Source organism: Glycine max, chromosome 4 (genome assembly GCF_000004515.6).
Source record: "Glycine max cultivar Williams 82 chromosome 4, Glycine_max_v4.0, whole genome shotgun sequence".
Taxonomy (NCBI): Eukaryota; Viridiplantae; Streptophyta; class Magnoliopsida; order Fabales; family Fabaceae; genus Glycine; species Glycine max.
The window spans coordinates 2346488-2370177 of record NC_016091.4 but is presented as its reverse complement, the minus strand read 5'-3'; the positions used below and the strand labels follow the sequence as shown (position 1 = coordinate 2370177).

Sequence of the window (23690 nt, the reverse complement as noted above, 5' to 3'; positions counted from 1 at the left end):
AATACACCACCTGTATTAAATGTTGTAACACAAGCTTCACTCGTGTCTCAACATTGACTCTAGCTGTGGTTGCTGCACTGCCTGCTTGAGGCTTAAAAATGATACCCTGTGATCAGTGATTTTTTTCATTCTAGTTCTAGATGGATTAAAAGATTAAAAGTGAAAGAAAACCCTCACTCAACGATATTATTATTATTATCTGAAACAAATATTCATGTATTGCATAGTAAATTGAAATTTAATTTGAATGAAACAAATTTTTAAAAAATAGAGTAACACATGCTATTCTTAGAAAGAAATTAGAATATGAAATTAAGACGGATAATATCGCCAGTGTCATTGCCCATATAAGACATTAACAGTTGAATGTTGCTCTCACTATATTCTGATGGCAGCAACAACTTTTCGGACCAGTTTTGGGTTCTTGTGACTTTCGGTGCCGTGTATTTCGGTGGGCACTTAAATACCGAAATGCTTATTTCAAGATGCTTTTGTACTGTACTATTATTATAATTAAATGGGATTAATTAATGCATGCACTTGTTTTTTGTTTTTTTTTAAGTGTATAAAGAAATTATATCATCAATATAAAGAAAAACTTTAGTTATAGTTTATTAACGCACTCCTATAATAAATATACTAAAAATAATATATATATATATATTTATTATTAAACTTCACAAGTATTTGCTATCTGCTAACGTACTTACGTGAATACGTTAGCAAATCCCTAATTAAATTAAATATAAACGTTTACAATTGAGGATATTAAGAATTCTAATTCATTTTTGAATAGTGTGGAAATTACTGAAAGTATTACAATGAGGACATTAAGTGAATCAGTCAAACTTTCACTTATCCATTTTTTAAATTCGTGGAATAAATAATTATAACACTGCCAACCCTCTTTCCTCCCGAAAAAAATAGTTTTAACGTCTCCACATACAATCATAATATCCAGAAAAGCAAAGCTATAATTAGCAGGGTGTGGTTATTCTACTCTTTAAAAAAAAAGAATAAATTGACAATCATGTAAATGTGTAAAATTAGACAATTTTAATTTTTTTAAAATATAAAGCAAATTGTGCACATCCCAAGATCCAGTATAAAATATGAGTTGCCCTTCTACAGTCCAGAAAAAAAAGGGGTTTGGGTGGGGTGGGGGCAACAATAATACAATTAAATTGAACATCCCTTTTACCGTTTGATTAAGTTACCCTTCCAATTTTAGAATTCGGAAAACACAAGCCATAACCCAAAGGGAACATCACGCTTAGCTCTACGAATTGAGTAACTTGCTCGAGGTATTTCCAACTCAAGATGCACTGCCTAGATATCCATGGCTCTGCAAGAATTTTGCAATAGATTCTAGTCTTTACCAAAATCAGCACTGTAGTGCGCACTGGATTCAAGTTTCTTTGCCTCGTTCAGTTTCCTAACAGCCTGGAACCGAAGTAAGAAATAAATTTATTATCCCCATAAAGTGACAAGGAGAGGTAGACCCTTCGTGACCATCAATACACAGAAAATTTACTTCCTAAACAAGGAACTCACCTTCATAAAATCTTCATGGATCACATAATCACGCTCTGCACGAATTGCTGCCATTCCAGCTTCTGTGCAGACATTTCGAAGATCAGCCCCATTAAATCCCTGCACAAAAATTGCAAATACATCAGACATGTACTAACTGTTGATAAAACCCACCCAAGCCAACTGCACTCACCTCTGCAAGCTTCACAACAGCTTCATAGTCTATTTCACCATGCTTAGCGATACCAGCAGCATGAATCTTAAGAATTTCCATCCTTGATTGTTCATTAGGCAGAGGGATTTCTATTTTTCTATCCAATCTCCCAGGACGCAGGAGAGCAGGGTCAAGTACATCAGGTCGGTTTGTTGCCATTATCATTTTAACCTACAGCAGAAATGGAGACAGTAGTGTCATCATGAATCCACCATTAAATTTTTGTTCAGCAGTCATTTGTAGAAAAAATCAAAATATCCATAAGAATACATGAATGAGAAAAGGTCAATGCTTCTATATTTATTACATTTGAATTATACCTTATAAAGGAATGAACTGTCTAATAAAATAATAAAAAAAATTCCATACCTTAAAAGGCATGTACAAAATTGATTTTCAACTTCACAAATTATGAAATAACAGCTCTTTCAATTTGTAAACATTATGATTCATAACACAATTTGCAAGTTCATTTTTCACATTAGAAACATTTTGAACATAAGGGCTTGCATTCTCCATATTTTTTATTTAATATGCATAACCATGTCTATAACATTTAAAAAAAAATAAAAATAATGAGTTGCATTCTGTACAGGCTTACCACAGACCTACCACCCACTACCTCCACAAAAATAAAAAGACAAAAATTCCTTAACCTAGGAATTTGCTACAACGGATCAAGCTTTTAACTAAGTTAAATGGGATTATGGAATTAAATATACCTTTCCAAGTTGATCAAATCCATCAAGTTGATTAAGCAGCTCCATTAGCGTTCTCTGAATCTCACGATCTGCACTTGTTCCCTCACTGAAACGGCGACCTCCAATGGCATCGATCTCATCCATAAAAATGATGCAAGGCTAATCAAGTAATGTATAGATTTAGAACATCTTTCAATTAGTATGTGTAAACCTATAGGAAGACAATTTCACACAATTATCTCACCTGGTGATCACGTGCATAACCAAACATCTCTCTGATTAACCTGGCACTTTCTCCAATGTACTTATCAATTATGGCACTTGAAACAACCTACATCAGAATGAAGGGAAGGTAAAATAAATTTTACAATGAAGAAGACTTCAAAGCACACAGAATTTATAAAAGAAACATAATCTGACCTTTAGGAAATTTGCATCTATATTACTTGCAATTGCCCTAGCTAACAATGTTTTACCAGTACCAGGAGGCCCGTAAAGGAGAACACCCTGAAAATTAGAATTGAAAAGATTTTGATTAAATGTAAAATTCAAAAGTACGGCCATTACAAATAAGCTTCCACTAAAAAAATATGTAGAAAAAATGACATAACAAAGCTACTAAAAATCTAAAACATAGATTAACACTAATAGAAATCAGAGACTAGAAAGAGCAGTAAAAAGGTAAATCACCTTTGGAGGTTTAATTCCAACTCGAAGGAAGAGCTCAGGATTCATTAGAGGCAGTTCAATTGACTCCCTCAATTCCCTGATCTGATCAGATAAGCCACCAACAGCTGAGTAGCTGATATTACCAGGATCTTCATGCAACATATTGTAAACTACTGGATCAACCTGGCAACTCCAACGACAAAGAATTAGAGACAATAGTGACCACCAGGGATCCAATAAATCAGATCTTAGCACAACAGGAAAAGAACATGTTCATAAAATGAAAATATTAAAATAATAAACTACGACTTACTTCTCGAGGAAGAGCTCGCATTATGGTGAGTGTTGTCATATCAAGAACCACCCTTGTCCCTGAAGTCAATTTTTCCTTATCCACTTTACTGCGGCAACCAACCACATACCTGGGACCACTGCTTGCTTTAACAATCACTGAGAAAACAATAACAAACAAATTCTATAACCATTGATTACTCTTATGTTCATATCAATCAGGAAACAGAAGGGATAATTTATTTGGTAGTTAGCTTGGAAAATTTAATTATGAAAAAATAATCAAGAATCAGTAAGACATGCATGTTTTATATTCACAAGTAACAGAATTAGCTCGACGGATAAAGGAACAAAAAAGAAAAAAGCTTCATGCGACTCAGTATTTATAAAACGTTAGGTTGGCAACACAATTAAAGAAGAGTGAAGTTGAACAATGAGATTCAAATATCAAAATAAAAGGACAGAATAATTACGGCGTTCATTGTCAAGAGGCCTGAGAACTTCGCCAATAATCTGCCCAACACTTTGAAGAGATTTCAAATCATCTTCTGTTTTATTGAACTCTTTCTTTGAAGCTCGCAAATTCTCCCTGACTGCAATTTATGTTTTTAATCCAAAGTCAGTCACCAGTCTCATCTAAAGCAATTGAAGTCCATAAATAAAATCCGGAAGAAAATTGTGCTACAGTAAAAAAGAAATTTAATGAATCTAATCATAAAAAAAATTATAAGCAAAAAGGAATTCCCGTTTTCTGAAATGGCATAGGACATGCTAAAAACAAATTGTGGCTTATCCATCAACAACCATGCTCAAATATAATGATCGTGTCCTCTCTGACTAAGAACTGTGACTACATTTCATTGCTCAACTAGGAATTCACTTGTTTCATCAAAAGAATCTCAGTTGATTTTAACAATAGATCCAGTTGATAACCTAACCCTAATTCGTAGAAAAGAAGATGTAAAATCATCAAAATCAAATTTAACCTAGGTCCGGCTCTAAACTCAACCGGACCGCAGAAACTTTTGTCCCCAAAAAACAAAAAACCCAATCAAAGGACTATGATAGGGTTGTCTGAAACCAAGCGGAACCACAATCACAAAACCCTAAAACTGCGAGTTTCGAGAATAAGTCAAAACTGAAAGCATGGAGGAATTGTGGACGCTATTAAAGTGAGAGACAAACCGGATCGGACTCTGGATTCCAATTCCTTGTGCTGGAGAAGTTTCTTCCGATACTCGGCGACCGCATTACGGCGTCTTACGGCATCCTCTGCTTCAGCCATCTTCGAAATCGGAAGAAGGAAGGAGAATGTTACACAAACTCTGAAGCCGAAGCAGAACGGAGCAGCTGGTGCCTTGTGAACCGAAGCAGAACGCTATGTATCAAAATTTTACCACTAACACAGTAACACTACGTATTTAACTCAACCACCAAATTGCCCCTCCTCCAGGTTAGAATTAAAATTTGAACCCGAAATAAATATAGGAATGAAATTTTAATAAATCTAATCTAATATAAATTAATACAGTAAGATTTTTCTAATTAATTTTGAGCGTCTCAAATCTAATAAGATAGGGGTTCATTTGTTTAAGCTAATTTTTTTAAAATTATTTTTTAATAAAATAAGTAATTTATAATAAATTTATTTTTTCATTTTTGACCTTAAAGTAAAATTTGTAGATCATATGTTATTAGTCTTTATCAAATATTTTTTAAAGAGACCAATATAAAATAAAATAAATATTATAAGAAATAAAATAAAAAATAGATATTATATTAAAAGGGAAAATAAAACTTTTATTTTATTAGGGATTCAATATAAATAATTTTTTTTATTAGGAACTCAAAAAAAATTATTAATTTATTAGAGACCTAAAACATATTTAATCCTTATTAATAATCCAACCTATATATATATATATATATATATATATATATATATTAGCTTTTGAAAGAATAATTATTAAATTAATTATAAATTTATATTAATTAGAAATGGATTTATATTTATTAAAATTTAGATAACTTATATCGATCGATTGATTATAATAATAGGTTTACATGGAACTCATATACAGTTAGATTTAAATTTTTCAGGTACATATAATATAATTAGATTAAAATTAGTTGATTTATATTTAAATAACTCAAACAACTTATGTTGATGGATTTCTTATAATAAAAACAATACAAGCATTTTGTATAGATTGAAATATTTCAAATGATTTTTAAAACACATTCTTAGCAAGGTCGAATAGGATTATTTACTTATTAGAAAGAATAATTCAAACAATCATTAAAAAAATATTTCAATAGAATGATATGAAAAAGGATGCAATTCGATAGAGTATTTTAAAAAATTTACTGACCTAATTATTTTAGTTATATTAATTTATAAACCTCATTCCAGATTAATGAGGTGAAATACAATAAAAAAAGTCTATCCGGTCTCAGTAAACGATTTTTTATATAAAACATTTTGTTATCAATTATTTATAATTTATTAATTAAATATAAAAAAGAAAAATTCCTTGTTAGTAATAAATAAGCGTATATCCTTCATATTTTAACTTAAGAAAATGGTTGATAATGGTTTCATTCGAAAAAATATTGATTAAGCAAGAGTTGAAATGCGACATTACCTGACGTGATAAAACATTTCTTCATATAATAGATAGATGTATTTTTTATGTAAAATATTTAATATTTTGTATTTTTTACCCTATAATTTAAATATTAACTATATTTTTTTTGCAGATATTAATATATTTCCATATTGATGACGTGATAATAATTTAAATATTAATACTTTTTTGTACATATTTGTTGTGAATTTAATATTAATGTAATTCAATATATATTTTTTAATATGGTGTAAGTATTTATCTGTAAGTCTTAGTATTATGTTTTCAAGAAATTTTTTTAGTTCTAGAATAAAATACATTTAATTCTCGTGATCTCTACATGTTAATAAACTTTAGTATAGTTTCTATTTCTACGAGATATACCGGTTTTGTCACTTGGTGCATGCAATAATAAGATTAAGAAGAATAAATAAAGGTTTAGGAAGAGGCCATCTTTTTTAAACCACGTAATAAGTTGATAAGTTAATTCATTTAATCACAAACTAACTAACCAAGTGATTCCCCTTATTCCTAAGAAAACCAAGTTGGTTTAGTGTGTTTTTCATTTTTATTTTTTCCCAAAACCCCACTAAAAACAAATAAAATAATTGTTTTATCAAAATAAACTCAGCCACAATCGCAAAAATTCTTTGTCTTGATGCTCCTGGCAAACAAAACAAGAAGCGCCCCGATACATGGAAAATAATTGTATCTCATCTCAATGGATACAAAGAAATATTAGCAATGCACTATTGTCAACATACTCTATTTTTTCTTTAGCTAAAACACAATTATTATTAGTTGAAATTTATGTTAAACTTGCCAAATAGAGTGATAGCCACTTTATTTAGCGAGTTTTACATCCATTTCAACTAATAATGAAGTACGTGTCAAAAAGAGTGTCAGACTTGCTCGCATTCCTGTATTGTATAAAGGACATTGGATATACAATTCATTCTCACCAAACCATTCACTTTTTCCTGTGGAATAAATATACAATTTAACAGTGAAGTACCTAACCTGGTTAATTTAATGTCTATTGCCTAGCCTTCTGTAAAACTTCCTTCAGAACCAATGCAATTCTCTGCGACATATGGTGCTCCAGAAACCTCTCCTTCACTCTTTCATACCCTTTCTTTCCCATTGTTAGCCTCTTCTCAACATGACTAGCCAATTTCACAATGTTCTCCGCGAGAGGTGTCACGCCTTCTTTCCCAACAGGATGCAGCAAACCGGTTGTCCCATTCACCACAATCTCCATCGTGCCTCCAGCAGCAGTTCCCTGGTAATATTTGTAATTAACACAGAAGTTACTAGGAAAAAAAAACAAAAAGAAAAATGCACAGACATGTTTGCGATTGTATAGATTCCCAAACAGCATTGAAACATTCCAAAAGCAAAACGATAGGGCATTGTTTTAGCAGATAAACACAGATAGACACAAACAATCTTCTATGTGTGTGATAAATAATAAATTTCAAATAAAAAGCATAATTAAACATCAATGTCATCAATGTACAACAACTAAAAAGGGAGATCCCACCAAGTAAGATTTAGGGAGGGTAGATGTACAACAATTAGCCAAACTAAAATGTCTCGTGCCCTAATTGAAATCACCAGGAATCAAAGTATAGACAGTATTCTGTATCTCACTCATGTTAGCCCAGCACTGGCTGCATATTATTAGTAACTTCCTATGAATAAATATTCTTGATAAAAAAGACATATAGAAACCAAAATATACTTCTCTGCTAGTTTGCCCTGATTTAAATAATCAGGAAAATATACATTAAAAACAACCTGGATAACTAGAAGGTGGAGGTAGAGGATTGAGCAAATTGGAAGGTAAATAAGTGACAAAGGTTGACATATTCAAAAGAACAGTGCATAGGGTGAAACTCAAGTTGCCAAAAGTTATCCTAGTATTTTTCCTTTAAAAAAACAACAAAAGAAAATTCAAGGGCTTAAAACTCAGATGGACTGATAGATAAATAAATTAAGAGTTGGAATTTCCACAAGGACACAAGGATGTAGCTAATGAGCATGCATAGGAAAGAAACACAAATAATTGAATTTTTTTAGCATCCAAAACGAAAATTTGGTGATTCATTAAGGCCATAAAAGCTTACAAAAATGAAATGCTCAGTGGCCATTAAAAATTATAAATGGAAAGGTCGTATTGACAAGGCAACTATAGTATATATAGTAAAGGAGATACCAGTACAGGCAGCCGAAATGCCATTGCTTCAATGGTTATCCTTCCAAAACATTCTCCCCGTGCCTGATATGGTGAGAAGCACATTCATGAATGAAGCCCAAAATCTAAAATAAACAGTAAGCAGAACTCAAAAGAACTTAAAAATTATATTTCATTGAAAAAAGTTAAAGATTTCTATTAGAATTTCGAGAGTGATGTTGCTCCCCTGTTGCAGTCATATAGCAACTTTCATTTTACCAAAGAATAGAGTGAAACATACATTCTGTTTCATAATCAGCTTGGCAGAGTATATATCAGATGATACCTGAGAATTCTGAACAAGAACATCAACAGCAGCCAGGTAAGGAGCCACAGCCAGGGTTTTGTTAACAAAGTGAACATGATTCTGAATCTTTTTTTCAACAACAAATTTGCGAAGTTCCATTTCAAACTTCGTCTGAGCATTCATATCACTCCCTACTACCACAGCATGCAAAGATGGCAACTGGAGTTTCTTCTCCTGAATGAGTTGCAAACTTTCATAAAAGGAGTGAAGAAATAGATCCTGCCCTTTACCACGAGAAACACCTGCAATTATATCATCCCGGGCCTTAAAATATAGACTGGAAATAGGATGTCAAAATGAATAAAAGGATACAATTTATAAACACTACACATAGGAAAGGTTTGAATTGGCATGCACAACAAAAGGGAGAGAAACTAACAATAAAAAAATGTTAATCAGGCAATAAACTTGCTACTTTGCTGGAAAATCATGCATTAGATTGGATAAAACTAGTCCAGTGAACTACAAATGAATATCTAATGAGTATTGGTAGTGACCCCAACAAGGAAGAGATCATACTATTTATGATGGCAAAAAGTAGATCATCATTTCTCACTCCAAGAGATTCCCGAACATGCTCACGAAGAACTCTCTTTGCCACACTATCTTCTGCAACTTCCATAAGCTCCTTGCTATTTCCAAGATGTACAACAAAAGTTTCAGGCATTTTAATCCTACAAAGTTGGACCAAAGCATACAGTTAGAAACACAACTCAGATTATAGCAGTCACACAGAACAAGTAGTGGTAAAAATCTATCAGATGATGTTGGAAGCATACCCTAACGCTCCCTAGTCCTATTCTTCCAGTACTCTGCAGTTGTATGTGAATCAATCATGGCACCTGCAACAAAAGGGAGGTGCTTAACATATTCCACTTTGAAATAATGCCCTCGCATTTCATGAATCCACCATAAAACCTTTGGAAGAACATGGGCAACTTTTTCCTTGAGAACGGCATCCAGCCACTTCCCAGCTACAGCAGTATTTAGAATGACCATATCTGCTTTGAGAGCTGTATCTATAGCCTTTTCACCTTTGGCAGACAGGACCTAACAGGAGCCAAACAAGTAAATAAAGGACGCACTTAGAAGTTCAATAACACATGCATACAAAATGCTGGTGTAGCCATTTCTTACAGATCAGAACTAATATCCAACTCAATCAATTCAAGAAACAGAAGAAAGGGGTGACAAACAATTCCTCTGTTTATCAATTATTTTTTAAGAAATCAATGCAAAATTGAAATCATGGAAAGATATTTCAACAAGCTTATGGCAATAGCATATTCATCCTCCAGCATCTCCAGTGGTTAAATGTCTAAATTCAGTTATTAGGTTAACAGGAATAGCAGATTAATTAGTCATATACTTTCCCTGCTCAAATCCATGTTTGGTCTCTATAGTTTATCTTGATTTTATTTTTTGGTATATTTTAAAACTACTTGTTTTTTGGCTCCTATGATTTCATTCCATTTAAGCTTTGGTCTCTGCTGCTAGCAATACGCCACCACCCATACCCTTCAAGAGAAAACTATCAAAATCAATGTTGCTAAACTACAGTGACCAAAATCTAAACAAAATGAAACAATAGGAATCAAAAACCAACCTTTTACAATATAGGGACCAAAACCAAAATCAAGGTAAACTTCGGGCAACTAAAATATATTTAAAGCTACTTTCACTGGAGGTTCATCATTTATTGATTATTGATGCACACAACTTTACATTTGCAAACACAAAAAATAAAATAAAACAAATAAATCATCCAGCATTCACTTGACACTCACCATAAAGGACTTTCAATTGCAAGATTCTAAATTGCCACGAATTAAATGTGAGTAGAAAAATAGAAGAATATTATCCATTAAAGTTAATGGGGGGAGGGGTGATGATTGATGAATATTCACTAGCAGTAAACTAATGTTCATATCGAGCAATCACTATGGCTCCCTCATGATTTATGTTGGAGCTACATGACTGTATAATATACACATGTTTACTAATCGTATAATAGAAACTAGAGTTATTAGTTCAGTTGACTTCGATGGCAGGTTATAACTGAATCCCTACATCACTTGGATTCAGTTAGAGTAGCTAAGCTCATATCCATTCAGTTAGTATTGCATGTTAGCTTACATAATACACTCATCTCTCCCATCCCATTTAGTTATATTGCCTTGTACAATCTTATTCAATCAATCACACAATGATTTTCTATGGCAGCCCCATTATTTACTTTGAGCTCCATGACTTTATGCGGCTACACCAAGTTGGTATCGCATCACATGAATCTCCTCTCTCAAAACACAGATATCATAGATACTGAACCAAGAAACCATGCATACACCACTGTCACCCAAATAACAACAAAAAGGGAAGACTGAAGAGAGTAAATCACCTGCACTCCTCTGTCTAACATCTTGCTTTCCAAACTGTAAATAACCTGATCATGTTCCGAAGGTTTCTGATTAGTGATCCAAACGACATCGGAACCAACGCCTCTCAACAGAAACGCCAACTCCATCAGAAGCAAAGGCCCTCCTGCAAGTGAATGTGAATCCAATCCGTATGTTTTCATATCATCAAACTGAAAAAAGGAAAAAGAGAGATTGGATTTGGCATGTAATAAAGCACCTGAAAGAGAAAGCTCGTGCGAAACCATGAGAACTAGCTTGGACTTCATGAAATTAAGGGGGCTGGAAGCGGCATTAGTGAGTTGGACAGGGGAACGAATCTGGTTATTATCTTGTGCAATAGTAAAATGGTTGGTGTTGCAGGAATCGGAGTTGTTGGATCTCATTAAGAGCACCGTCACTGTTGAGACGGACAGGAATGCCGCCAACATTATCAGCCACCGCTTCTTCGCCATTGCCACCGAATGCTTCGCCATTCCTCTTCCCACCTTTTGCAATCTCTAATAAATTCGCATTCTATTGTTATTATTATTATTATTACTTTCTAGGGTTTCCGCTGAGTGTCGATTGATTCGAGGTGCGATTGCAAAGTTGGTTTAGGAATCTCGAGGACTCGTCTTCTCTTTGTGTTTCTACTTTCTAGTCCCCAATCAGACACTTCAACTGAACTCATGTCTCATACACTATCTTCTCAGTTCTCACCGTGATCGGGCGAAGAAATGTATGGGCCTGCAACATACTGTAATGCCATTCAAATAAATACGAATTACTATTCTAATCTCCATTTTGCTATCCTCGCCCCCACGTGCATTCAAAAAACTTTTGCTCCTAAAATATCCTTTTCCCGGAAAAATGATTTTGTTGATAAATACACAGTGGAATAATGTTTCTTTCGTGTTAGAGGAAATGTTAAAAAAAAAAAAATACACAAAGAAAAAACAATTATTTTGTGTAGGGAGTGCAAAAAAAATACTCTTCCTCTTACGCAACAAAAACTTTTTACATCTTTTAATTGTAATTATAGATATAAGTTATATTTTTTAAAAAAAGTAATCAAAATAATGATGATATAAATTATTTTTTAAAAATTGAAATTAAATTAATTAAAATATAATTTATCTTATAGGTTATCTTTGTAAGTTAAAATTTAATTAATTAGATAGAAGTTAGCATTTATAAAAATAATCAAATTAATTATGATACTAATTTTAATCAAAATTAATTTGATTATAATTAAAAAGGATAACTTGTGTAAACATTAATTTAAATTTAAAATAATTTATACCACAATTAATTCTGTTACTATTAAAAAAGGTAATATGTGTCTATCATTAAGATAATTTGTATCATAATTAATCCAAGAATAATTAAAAAAAACTTAATATTATTAGTTACTTGTAAAGAAAAGTAACTTATTCTTTATTAATTTGATTTTTCAGAGCAAATCTCATGAAATTGGCTATCTCATTTATTACAAGATAACAAAGAACGTGCTCATACGCAAGTGTCACTGGTGGATAGGGTTGTGAAACAAATTGTGAATTTCTCATAATGCGATCTTCTTATGATCTCATCCACAGCCCTCAGCTTTTTTTTTAATCCTATAAACTGGTATTAATTGCAAACCTGACATAACAAGCCTCACGATGTGTTACAAGCTGGTCACTTAATCTAAGGAACATCATAAGTCATGATTTTCCAAATCTTGAATTTTCAGCATTCAAAAAAACAAATCTTGAATTTCACCCGAACATATTGGCTCATCATCTTGTCATGTTACATAATGTTTATCTCTCGATTTTGGAGGAAAAAGGCAAGCATTTAAAGGCCCATGTTTGTCAAACAATAAGTTTTTTGTTCACTGGAGCTTTTGATTCAATCCTCTACACAATCCGTGGTATCTTCCCTCGTCAAGTAGTTGTTACCAGCCGGGTTGGAGTCTTCAGAAAACTCTCCAAACTCCTCTTTGTACATTTCTTCTATCATTGGTTTCCATAGCCGTACTCGTGCATTTATGAACCAATTTGAGACCTGAAGCAACAATAAAGACACCACCAACATGACCATCACATCATAGTTAAAAGAACTAGGAAACCGTTATGTTTTGGATAAGGAATTACTTGGTTTTTAGTTAAACCTGTCTGAGATGCCAGCATTAACTTTTCAGAATCATTAGGATAACTGCATGAATCAGATATCAAATCAAATCAACATTTTTTTAAGGCGGGTAGGTAGTGACATAATAAGATTAAGAAAACAAGAACCTAATTTAATAGCTTACGGGTGGAGAAAGTGCTCGAAGAGCCAAGAACGAAGAATAGCCACAGAGGTTTCAGGCAACCCTCTGATGGGTCTCCAAACTTGGCGTTGGCTTCGGATCACCCCAAGTTGTTGGAGAGACATTCTACTCTGTCTACTGTCTCTATCAAACAAGCTTAGTTGAGACAACCCACTACTGATCTTAGGTAAATCCTGAAAGAGTTTTCTTTTCTCAGCATTTATTTGTGACAATATGGCATCTCTCAAGCTGCAGAAATGCCTTGACATGGCTTGAAGTGCCAAAGCAGTGTAACACTTCGCAGCTCCCAAACCTGCTATCATCTCAAAAGATGACACCACTTCTTCCATTTGATGGTAGTATTTCTCACACCTTCCCTCAACCTGAAATTTGAGCACAACAAAAAAATAAAATAAAAGAAAATATCAGTTTCAACTTTCAAGTCCAAAGTCATATCCAAGCTAGTGAGAGCAAACCAACCTCATCCAATAAAGTAATCAACCGTGCAATTTTGATTTGATGTTCATGTTTGTCAGCCAATAAATGACCATTATTCCCCAACTCTGCCTTCAACTCTGAGGAAAGTGTCCTAGCACTGCCTCTACTCCCACGAAACAACTTCTCAGCATACTTCTCATTGATTCTATCAACCACATTTCCACCAACATCAACAAGATCTTCAAGAAGGGACTGAACCGGTTTGAGGTACCTGGAGTTCCCAATGACAGCAGCATAAGAGCTGGTGGAATTAGGAGAACGGTTGTTCAAAGGGGAAGAAGAAGCAAAAGTGCCACTCCCAGTATTGTAAAAGTAGTCACTGGTTATATTATGCTGCTCCACAGGTGGGTTGTTACAAGGCTCACGTGCCTCTTGTCCAGACATGAAGTAATTGGGGTTGATGAGACCCGGGTTTAAGGGTCTTTGGTGGGGATGCCTGTATTCATCAGAAGGAACAAGCATGTGAGAGCCTAAAGAAAGAGAAAGCCCTTGAGCAGTTTGGTGGTGATTGCTCTCATTTGCTGCTCCAAGAAGATCCATCAAATGCCTAGTGTGGCTTATCTCAGAGCCCTCAGCAACTACTCCAATGCTAGTAGGAAATGCTCCCAAGGCCTCAGGAAATGCATTGTTGAGCCTCATAGAAGAGCCATAAGCATCAAGCTCTTGGTTCTCAAATTGGTTTTGATGATAGGTAATAGAGTTGGACATAATAACGGTAAGAGTTTTAGTGTTGTTGGTTGTAAACAAGTTTTCCTAGTCTAACTAACAAAGTGAAGAAGAAGCTATTGGGAAATTGCTTTTTTTTTTTTCTCCACTACAGTGAAAGAGAGTAAATATGAGCCCCATATGATTCAGAATTGTGAAAAAGATAGAATGAGGAAAGGGAAATGGAGACTGTATTTAGACGTACTGAAGAAACTATTTGAGTAAAAAGCTATCTGAAATAATAGACAGAAGTGGAGAATCCGTACCACGTCGCATGAAGCCCCATCGAGGTTGAGCAGTGGGTTCATTGGCGAGGATAATCAGTGGTCACAATCAGCTCCGAAGTTTCAAGGTGGAGAGAGACTAAAGCCATTGATGTTGGGGGAAAGCCAGCTCCTCTCTCTTCTCTTCTCTAGTAAGAAAAATGTGAGTGAGGACTCTAACCAAATTTGGAGCTGACACAAGCCAATATCACACACAAGACAAGAGATGATTTTATTATTAGAAGAGAACTAGCTTGTGCCTTGTTGTGAAGAGCATCTGAGGTTAAAAGTTAAAACACAAGCTAACAATCTTGAAAACAGGACAAAGGTTGTACAACTGTTTAAACCATTAATTCGAACTACTTATTGGCGCAGTTAAGATGCAAAGAAAGAAAGTTCCTGCTGCTCAATATACTCAACACTCAACAGTGGTAACAAACAATCATTTTAAAGCAAACTAGCTGTGGACTCGTGCTTTTGCACGGATTTATAAAAAATAAATAATCAAAGTGAGAGATTTTGTTAAGAAAAAAGTGGGAAAACTCCCACGCAGCAGCCGACACGTGACAAGGTGCTGGATAATTTTTATTAAATAAGAAGCATGATTTCTTATATATTTCAATTAATAATAGAGAATGTTTTATTAGGAAAAAATATTAAGTGATCCAAAACTATGCTCTCCGTTAATCTCTATATAATATATAATTAAGTATTACTAATTTTTTCTTATAAATTAAAATATTTAAATACGATTGATTAGAATTGTAATCACAAAATAATCCAAGCTATCTAACAAGTTTTCCTAATTGTCCACAAAGTTAAGGGTACAGATTCAAGTAGACCCGAGGCACCTTTATAGCCCTTGCAGTTTCTGCGATTCAAGTATCAACAATGATGTAAAATATGCGTTCGAAAATTAATTCAATGAATATTACAATAATTTACCCGTCTCTTTACCAGCAGATCTATATCTATCTATCATCTACCCTCAGACCCTATGGGTCTATGGCACAGTTCTGGCCTTTCTTAAAGAAGCCAAGTTAATTGGCTATGTTAGAAAACATAGAAAATGACAATAAAATAAAATGGTCCCCAACTTTCCTGACTATAAAACATCAAGCAAAAGCATCAATCTTCCAGCTTTAGTCCCTGCAGTTGTATTTTTTTTTTGGGAGACTCAAAAGCAGCTCCAAACAGTGTAAATCTCTTTCTTTCCCTCTCACCACAGGGAGGGGGGAGCCCTCCATAGGTGAAACTGTTCTGTTCATTGTATTGTTGTGATCTGCAAGAAGAGGAGAAAAGTGGGCTATCTTTTGCACACTCCCAGTTCTAGGATCGTCAGTTTGTGAGCCTGTATAAATTATATCTTACTTTTTTCCCGTTTGGTGTTGTGGGCATGCATAGGGATGTTGAAAGGACACTGATTATCCCAATTTCTCAAACCATATTAAAAACTCTAAATTTAAATAAATAAAATAAAAAACCACTCAAAGGTGAGGGTGGCTGTATTCACTCATTCATTCATTCATTCATTCATTGTATTGTGCTGCTGAGTGCTGAGCCTGAGATTGTTTTTGAGGAGCCTATTGGTCCGTTTTGATGCTTTAGTAATGATTATGATCTTTGTTCCTTTGGACTCCTTCACTTGTCCCTTTCTCCCTCTGTAACCTTAGTCTGTAAAAGGCCGGCATACCTACATCAAACACCCCCCTACTCCCTCTCATCTAATTTCTAAATTAATATCCTATTAATGCCACAAGTCTGTGCCACTTTCAAACCATAAAAATAAACCTTCATGTGAAAGAATCCTGTTTCAATATCAGTTGTTTTAAAAGCAAGGACATGGTTTAATATATTATTGAATTGAATCGCATTTGTACTGCTCCTTTCCTCCGTGCAAGTTATGAAGCATCATCATCATGATTCATCAATGACACAGACTAAGGTGCGCATATGGACCACACACACACACACGACATGCCGTGAATTTACTAACAAGAATCAATATTCACATCGTACTTGTTACCGTGTTTTTTTTTCTTTTACAAGATTCCTTATTATTCAACATAATGCACGAGAGTTTTTCTTTTATCCTTACAAAAATTGCCTGCACATACATACAACCAATCATCTGTAAAATATTACAAGCGAAAATATCTACACATGTCTACCTGTATATTTTGTACGGTTTCGTGATTTACATCACTTTTACGAACAATGGGCAACAAGAATGAGGAAGAAAAAAAAAGGTAGCATCAGCAGCAGCAGCAACACCGCATAGGCTTTCTCTTTCAGCTTTGTTGAGGTACACCTCTTCAGAGATCCATTAAAATCATCAAATATTTTTTGCTAGATTTCATACGACAAACTCATGCAGCAAATGGGGATTGCCAAACCTGTGCTGTTGCTTTCCTGAATCCGTGAAATGATAATCTAGCAAATCAGTCTCCGGGGAAGAGGACAATGTTTGCTTACGTCGTTTCTGTATGGCATCATCAGACATGGCAAACCCATCATTTTCACAGTTCCTCAACTCCAATGCAAGGGAAACGTGGCTACCCACAGTAAAGTTACCCAACTCTGATAAATCATATGTGGCATGAGTAGAAGTACCCATTAGGCCTCCATCCCCACCATTCTCGTTGGTTGAGATAGAATAAAAGTTGCTGCTGCTGTTGTTGTTGTTGTTCAAGCCAAGCCTTTGTTGGTTTTGGTCACCCTGCAATTTCCCAGTTCCAGAATTCATCACCACATTTTCTACATTGACCACTCTATCCATTTCTGCTTGAGGTTGGACTTGCACACTGTCAACAGTTACTAAATTGTCCTGTGACTCTTCCCATTTATTATTATTATTGTTAATGTTATCAGACTCTTGAACATCATCTCTTTTACCTTTGACCGTGTTGTTCTCAGATGAAAGGTTGCAGTTCATCTCGGAATCTCCAAACTCCTCTTTGTACATTTCCTCAACCATTGGCTTCCAGAGACGCACCCTTGCATTGATGAACCAATTTGCCACCTGATATCAACATTGAATGCCTCAACAAATATTAACAACCATGGTACAGAGCTGAAACTTAGCTTGTCACTGTCAGTTTAATTAAAACATTTAAGCAGGAAACAAAGTTTCTAATGGAAACAGTTTTTAAGAATGTACCTGGTTTCTGGTCAAGCCTGTTTGCCTAGCCAGCATAATTTTCTCAGAATCCTTGGGGTAACTGGTGTCAATTATCAAATGTAAGTTGAAGTATTTTAATGTTATTTATTGCAAAAAAACAAGTACAAGGTGAGGGTGACATGTGACATACGGATGAAGAAAATGTTCAAAGAGCCAAGCACGGAGTATTGAAACAGAGCTTTCAGGAAGCCCCCTCTGAGGCCTCCAAGCTTGTCGCATTACACCAAGTTGCTGAAGGGCCTTTTGTTGTCTAAGTTGCTGATCCACATAGCGGAGACGGGGTATTCCCTCTTGCTCCCCAAGGCTTCTTTGTGTCACTTGAATTTGGCCACTGATGGCATCACGCAAACACCGAAAGTGGCGAGAAATTGTTCTTAAAGCAAGTGTAGTATATGGTTCTGCTGCTCCACACCCGGCAACCATGTCAAAAGATGACACCACAATCTGCATCTGATGGCAGTACTGTCTGTATCTTTTATCTACCTATAACCAGTGGAAACAAGGAATTTTTTATGGAGTCCGCCATTGGCCGACACTATCATGAATTCATAACTAACTGTCTTTTCAATAGTTAAACACACCGTTCAAACTTTGGAGCAACAAATGAATTCTACAAACATTATAGATATAACTGTAGAGCAATATTATGTCCTCTTAATTAATCTTCATTCAAATAGAATTAAAAACGTATAAACTTTGTGAACATCAACTATATAATTAATGGCTTTATGGTGGTGCACCAGTTCAATCTGACGTGACAGCTAACATTTCGAAATCAATTTACTTCGTTTACTGTTTTGGGCAATTGGAATCTCTGCAAACCACACAGTATACACATAGGTACAGCAGACCTCTTCCAAACAGTGTAAAAGTTCAGAGGTTTATAAACTAGAAAACAAAAACACACGCATACTCTCATGTAGGAGTAAAAAAGTTGGGAAAAACAAGTTATCATATCCAAAAAATTGTTTTATATAATAATCTTTTATGTTATTCATCTGATAGTCTATCATTGAGCATGAACATCTACGAGGAAAATGGGAAACAGATTACTAAGCCAATTATGTCAATGGAATGAAAAGAAACAATGCAATATAATAATAACATGGACTCTACCTCATCCAACATGGACAAAAGCTTTGTTTTCTTGTCCAACAAGGTCTGGCGTTCTGCAGACGATAGGTCACTAGAAGCATTGGCACTGGAACCATTAGGGGCAGAAGACATTTGCATAGATTGACTGGTAGATTTTCCATCAGCATCTTTAGAGCCATCTAATCCAATGTCACGGTTGTTCTCTTGTTTTTCCATTCCAGATTGCTTCAAAGCCTTTTGGACACTAACTATTTCATCAAGTAACTCCTGTGCCGCCTTAAGGTATTGGGAGTTCAAAATGCTGTTTGAGTAACCTGGTAGATCAGAGGGGACTTCTTTAAGACACATTGAGGGGTGGTTGGGGTTGTAAAAACCCTCCTTTTTTATCATGTCATGAAAGCCTCCAGAGGACACAGATGCCATGCATTCAACACTTCTAAACTCTCCATGTAGGTTATTGGCCTCATCATCTTTGAGAGACATGGTTCCCTTTATATTTGGAAAATCATTCATTAGTGGTAAGAGACCCGTGTCGTGATATTGGTATTGAAATGGAGAGACGGATGCATTAGAAGGCATGAGTGTCCCGAGACTGAGAGATAGGCCCTGGCAATTGATGTTTTGCTCACTATCTACCATTCCCATTTGTGTCCTTGAAACAACATGGGAATCCCCAGCAAAAGAGTTGCATGCTGGATCACCACTTGCAGCATTGGAATGGCCATTAATAGAGTGCATAGTCACTGTCTCACCCATTGCTGTGATAAACTTAACCTCGTTTTGTCCTCCTCCTACAGTTTCACTGTAGTCATGAGGAAAAAGAGAAGTCCCAGACATCATCTCCGCATAGGACCCTAAAGAAAAGGCTTGGTTGGGATACATTATTATAAGCTGATTTCTTTCTGCTCTCTTCTTCACAATGGAATCAGCTGCACATCGCTTTTATAACAAAAATCCCCTGCTATTCTGTTTCGTTAGGTGAATAAGGTAAGAGCAAGGTTGAATCATCAAGAGCTCATAGAATTAAAAATGTATAGCAGAAACTACAGAGGATGATCAACGGGAACTTCAATCAATACATGCATACATAGTATAATCATGATCATAATATATGGCTATGTTTTGTTTGACGATCAAGATATGCATAGCATAATAATTCCAATAATCAATTTTGCTTAAAAACGTGGAAGGTGTAACTAATTGCTTGAAAAATCACATCCAAACGGGACCAAACAGCTGGTAGAAGAACAAAATTGATTTTTGGTCTCAAAGTTCAAACCCCAACTAACTAACCCCCAACATTTCGGTTCCAACAAATGGAAAACAAGCTAGTAATTATTACGAGGTCGTAATTCTCACATGATCACTTTGACGAATATGGCACTCAGTTATGACAGGTATGCAAATTCTCATGGGATGGAAGAAGCAGAAGAAGAAAAAAAATGAGAAAATACACAAACAGAAGAAACAGAAGCAGATGTTTATGCGCAAAGTTTCATTATGCTTACACGGACAAAATGGAGGGAGCATAAAGTGATGTGAATTTGACAAATAACAAAAAAAGACCACGGAAACGAAGCAACCATGAAACAAGAATCCCACAATTCCACTTGTCCGGAACACACCTCACATAACATGGTTTCATTGGTGAAAAACAAAAAAAAAAAAAAATATAACTCAAACAGGGAAGCACCAATAAATCAAGAGAAGAAAAATCCGACCCGCACGAAGTGCCTCACTCGTTGAATCTCACTTCTCAAATTATAGATTTTTTCTCCGGTCAGTCACAGTAACTTTAACATTATAATTTTCAGCTTTTATTTTTTTAGTCATCAAATTCAAACCCCCCATCACTCTAGTGACCATCACAAGCATCATCTAATACCTCAAACAACACTACATCATCAATCATCATCATCACAACTTTTTTTATTTTTTTGAAGTAGACAATCTTTCTACTCTGTGGTAGACTTTTTATAAACACAAAATTAGAAAGAAAGAAAAAAGAATACCTGAAAGTAAGAGATAGAAGCAGTAACAAGGGACTAAAATTCAATAAGAGTGGGTTTCAGAGCAGAAGTGATAGACAAGAATCCATAAATTGAGGTTGAGTTTTTTGAGGTATGTATCCCAGACAAATGGCAATCCCAAGAGATTATATTTCAAACAAAGACCGACCTCCTTATCATTGGAACAACGGCACCAACCAAAAAAAAATATATTATTATTATTATTATTATTAAATATTAAATGGTAGAACTTGTCTACTCGCCAACACCAACTACTTTATTTATTCATTTTCCTAAAAAGAAAAATTGATATTGGTAAAAAGGAATAAATAATTAGTAAATTTCAGCGTCAATCATTGTCGAGTTTCTCACGTGTGGCAAACGCCTCATGAAAATCGTGTGTGTGAGTGTAGAAGATGGAAGGTGGTGGTTGTTTGCTTGGAAGGGTTCAAACCCTAACCACCAGTTGGTGGACCTGTAACTTGTAACCCTCCCTCCCTTAAACTCCCACTTAACGCATAAATCATAATAATCCCTCTCTCTCTCTCTCTCTTGGTGCAATGAACTCAACACAACGTTGCACACGCAATATCTCAGAACAAACCCATCCAAATTAAAAAACAATGTAAGAAATTTGAAAGAATATAAGGTTGGCTGGATTCGCTATTCGGGAGTAGGTGAAAGTGACAAATTCACGCGTCGACGTGTATGCTTCTTGTCTTCTAATTGCAACTGCACCTCACGAATGATTACGTTCCTTTTATACGACCAACGCTTATATATCTTATATTTGTGCTCAATGTGCTGACCCCATACATATAATATACTCATCCTATCCTATATATGCACTATTTCTGATTATCAATTTATCATTAACATGTACCAATGTTGCATACGTTATACACGTATTAGTTAGTATTTATTTTAATACGGGGTTATATAAAGGTCAATATTTTGAAGAAATTAAATTAAACCAAGGATGACAAGATGGTATACAGCAAAAGACTTTTGAACTGAAAAAAATAGCTTTATCGGCTTAATAGTGAAGCATCAAAAGCCAGTACATTAACCATTATTGTTCTTTTGACTCTATTATTATATATACATTCAAGATAAGAATATTTCATTTGTGAGAAACTTTCTTCTCTTTTGCTCTCGATCTAATCCCCCACGGGCGCATATCTGACATATTAATGCTTTATTTTGTGTTCTTGAATTCGTATGATTCATTGACTTTCGAGGGAAGTTTAAAAAGGAGGTATTTTCCTTCTTTCTTCTTGACGATAGTGGAGTTAGGTTCCTCTTCCACTAGTTTTTAAGAATCCAACACCTTTCGAGCAGGAGAGAAATAAAGTACCAAGTTATTAGATTACATGTAAATCTGTTAACATTTTCAAGCGATAGAATATAAACTAAAAAAGTTATATATGTATGTGCATGTATAATATTATTAAGTATATATATATATATATATATATATATATATATATATATATATATATATAGAGAGAGAGAGAGAGAGAGAGAGAGAGAGAGAATTTATTTTCGTCGTTTTTTATTCACGTAACGTTTCTTTTAGTTTTTTTCATGAAATGAACAGTACACTCCTTTGTTTTTTTTTTTAAAAAAAAAATATAAAAGTAGTTCTTAGGATTTTCTGTAATTGAGTAACATTCTAATTTTGAAAAGCACTTGATGCAAGATTCATGTTTTAGTGAATTTCAATACTCGCACTTATTTTAATTTTTGTTCGATTCGTCGGCCTTTGTTTATTTTATTTCAAACTAAGTTATAACTTAGGTATTCATTCATTTAATATAAAGATTCAATATCGCTTTCACATATCTACTTATGTTTACCGCCACTGTTATATATGTTATCTTCACTGGCACTTGACCTTTTGTTTTGTTCCTGGAATAACAACCAGAGATAGCGATGTAAAACTGCATGTAATAGGATAATAACTTATAACTCAAAACGCACATATTCATTTAATTGTTTCAAAATCCTAGCTATAATGCCGATCTTAGACCCCGTATTCCTCATACCAAACCAAAAATAATGAGTATTTAAGTAGATATTATTGTTAGCTTTAATTTGTTAAACGATCTATTCTATGGATGTGATGTTTATCCATGGTAGTGGCAAATCAAATGACTTATGGGTTCCTCTGATTAAATGCGTAATTAGTAACCTACAACTACAATTAGCGGGGTTGATGAATATTGTTGGTCGCAACCTGCAAGAAATCCAGTTAGCTATGTATCACTGGTACCTTTTTACCAAAATAGATTCCATCTGGTGTGATCCAGGTCATTCTGGTCTCTGTGTTTAGGCCAAACCAGTAAAATACAGTTTTTGCGTCCATCCCTCCCTTTCATGTGATTGAGGGTAATTCTTTCATAAAATGGTATGGATTGATATACAGATCATCTTTGATCAAGCCTCAAATATATATTTTTCTTAATTATAACATGTATCTTGTATAGAAAATAATACTGTTTAAGTAGGGTAAGCTCATCATAGAAAATAAAACTCAAATATAATTATATACTTAAAATTTAAACTCGAGATTATTATTAAATTTATTTGGTCAAGCAAGCCTGGAATTAATAATTAATTGATGGAATTTTTGCTGTAATTATTCGGAAACTGAGTTATTGCACTAA

The 23690-nt window shown here is 34.5% G+C and overlaps 3 protein-coding genes and 1 pseudogene across 6 annotated transcripts; all 4 read right to left on the bottom strand.

The window, feature by feature from the left end:
* Positions 1-1046: 1046 nt before the first annotated feature.
* On the bottom strand, positions 1047-4856 carry LOC100788475 (26S proteasome regulatory subunit 10B homolog A). Its single transcript, XM_003523717.5, has 10 exons — positions 4594-4856; positions 3882-4001; positions 3431-3567; positions 3139-3300; positions 2869-2955; positions 2693-2779; positions 2470-2607; positions 1727-1918; positions 1555-1653; positions 1047-1443 (listed from the first exon to the last, which is right to left on the bottom strand). The coding sequence occupies exons 1-10, from the start codon at positions 4691-4693 to the stop codon at positions 1369-1371; spliced, it is 1197 nt and encodes a 398-aa protein (XP_003523765.1). The 5' UTR covers positions 4694-4856; the 3' UTR covers positions 1047-1368.
* A 1815-nt stretch (positions 4857-6671) lies between these two features.
* Positions 6672-11722, bottom strand: LOC100786339 (uncharacterized; annotated as a pseudogene).
* Positions 11723-12711: 989 nt separating this feature from the next.
* Positions 12712-15201, bottom strand: LOC100792161 (BEL1-like homeodomain protein 11). Of its 2 annotated transcripts, none has more exons than XM_003523519.5 (5): positions 14740-15201; positions 13751-14582; positions 13274-13653; positions 13113-13173; positions 12712-13023 (listed from the first exon to the last, which is right to left on the bottom strand). In XM_003523519.5, the coding sequence occupies exons 2-5, from the start codon at positions 14474-14476 to the stop codon at positions 12868-12870; spliced, it is 1323 nt and encodes a 440-aa protein (XP_003523567.1). In that variant the 5' UTR covers positions 14477-14582; positions 14740-15201; the 3' UTR covers positions 12712-12867. The 2 variants fall into 2 exon arrangements, with proteins under 2 accessions (XP_003523567.1, XP_006577983.1); XM_006577920.4 differs by having other exon boundaries at positions 13751-14204; positions 14740-15199.
* Positions 15202-16743: 1542 nt separating this feature from the next.
* On the bottom strand, positions 16744-21519 carry LOC100791641 (BEL1-like homeodomain protein 7). Of its 3 annotated transcripts, none has more exons than XM_006577918.4 (5): positions 21025-21519; positions 19034-19978; positions 18048-18400; positions 17897-17957; positions 16744-17758 (listed from the first exon to the last, which is right to left on the bottom strand). In XM_006577918.4, exons 2-5 carry the CDS (start codon positions 19892-19894, stop codon positions 17093-17095), a joined length of 1941 nt encoding a protein of 646 aa, XP_006577981.1. In that variant the 5' UTR covers positions 19895-19978; positions 21025-21519; the 3' UTR covers positions 16744-17092. The 3 variants fall into 3 exon arrangements, with proteins under 3 accessions (XP_006577981.1, XP_003523566.1, XP_040870704.1); XM_003523518.5 differs by having other exon boundaries at positions 19034-19970; XM_041014770.1 differs by lacking the exon at positions 21025-21519 and adding an exon at positions 20521-21004.
* Between the last annotated feature and the right edge of the window lie 2171 nt (positions 21520-23690).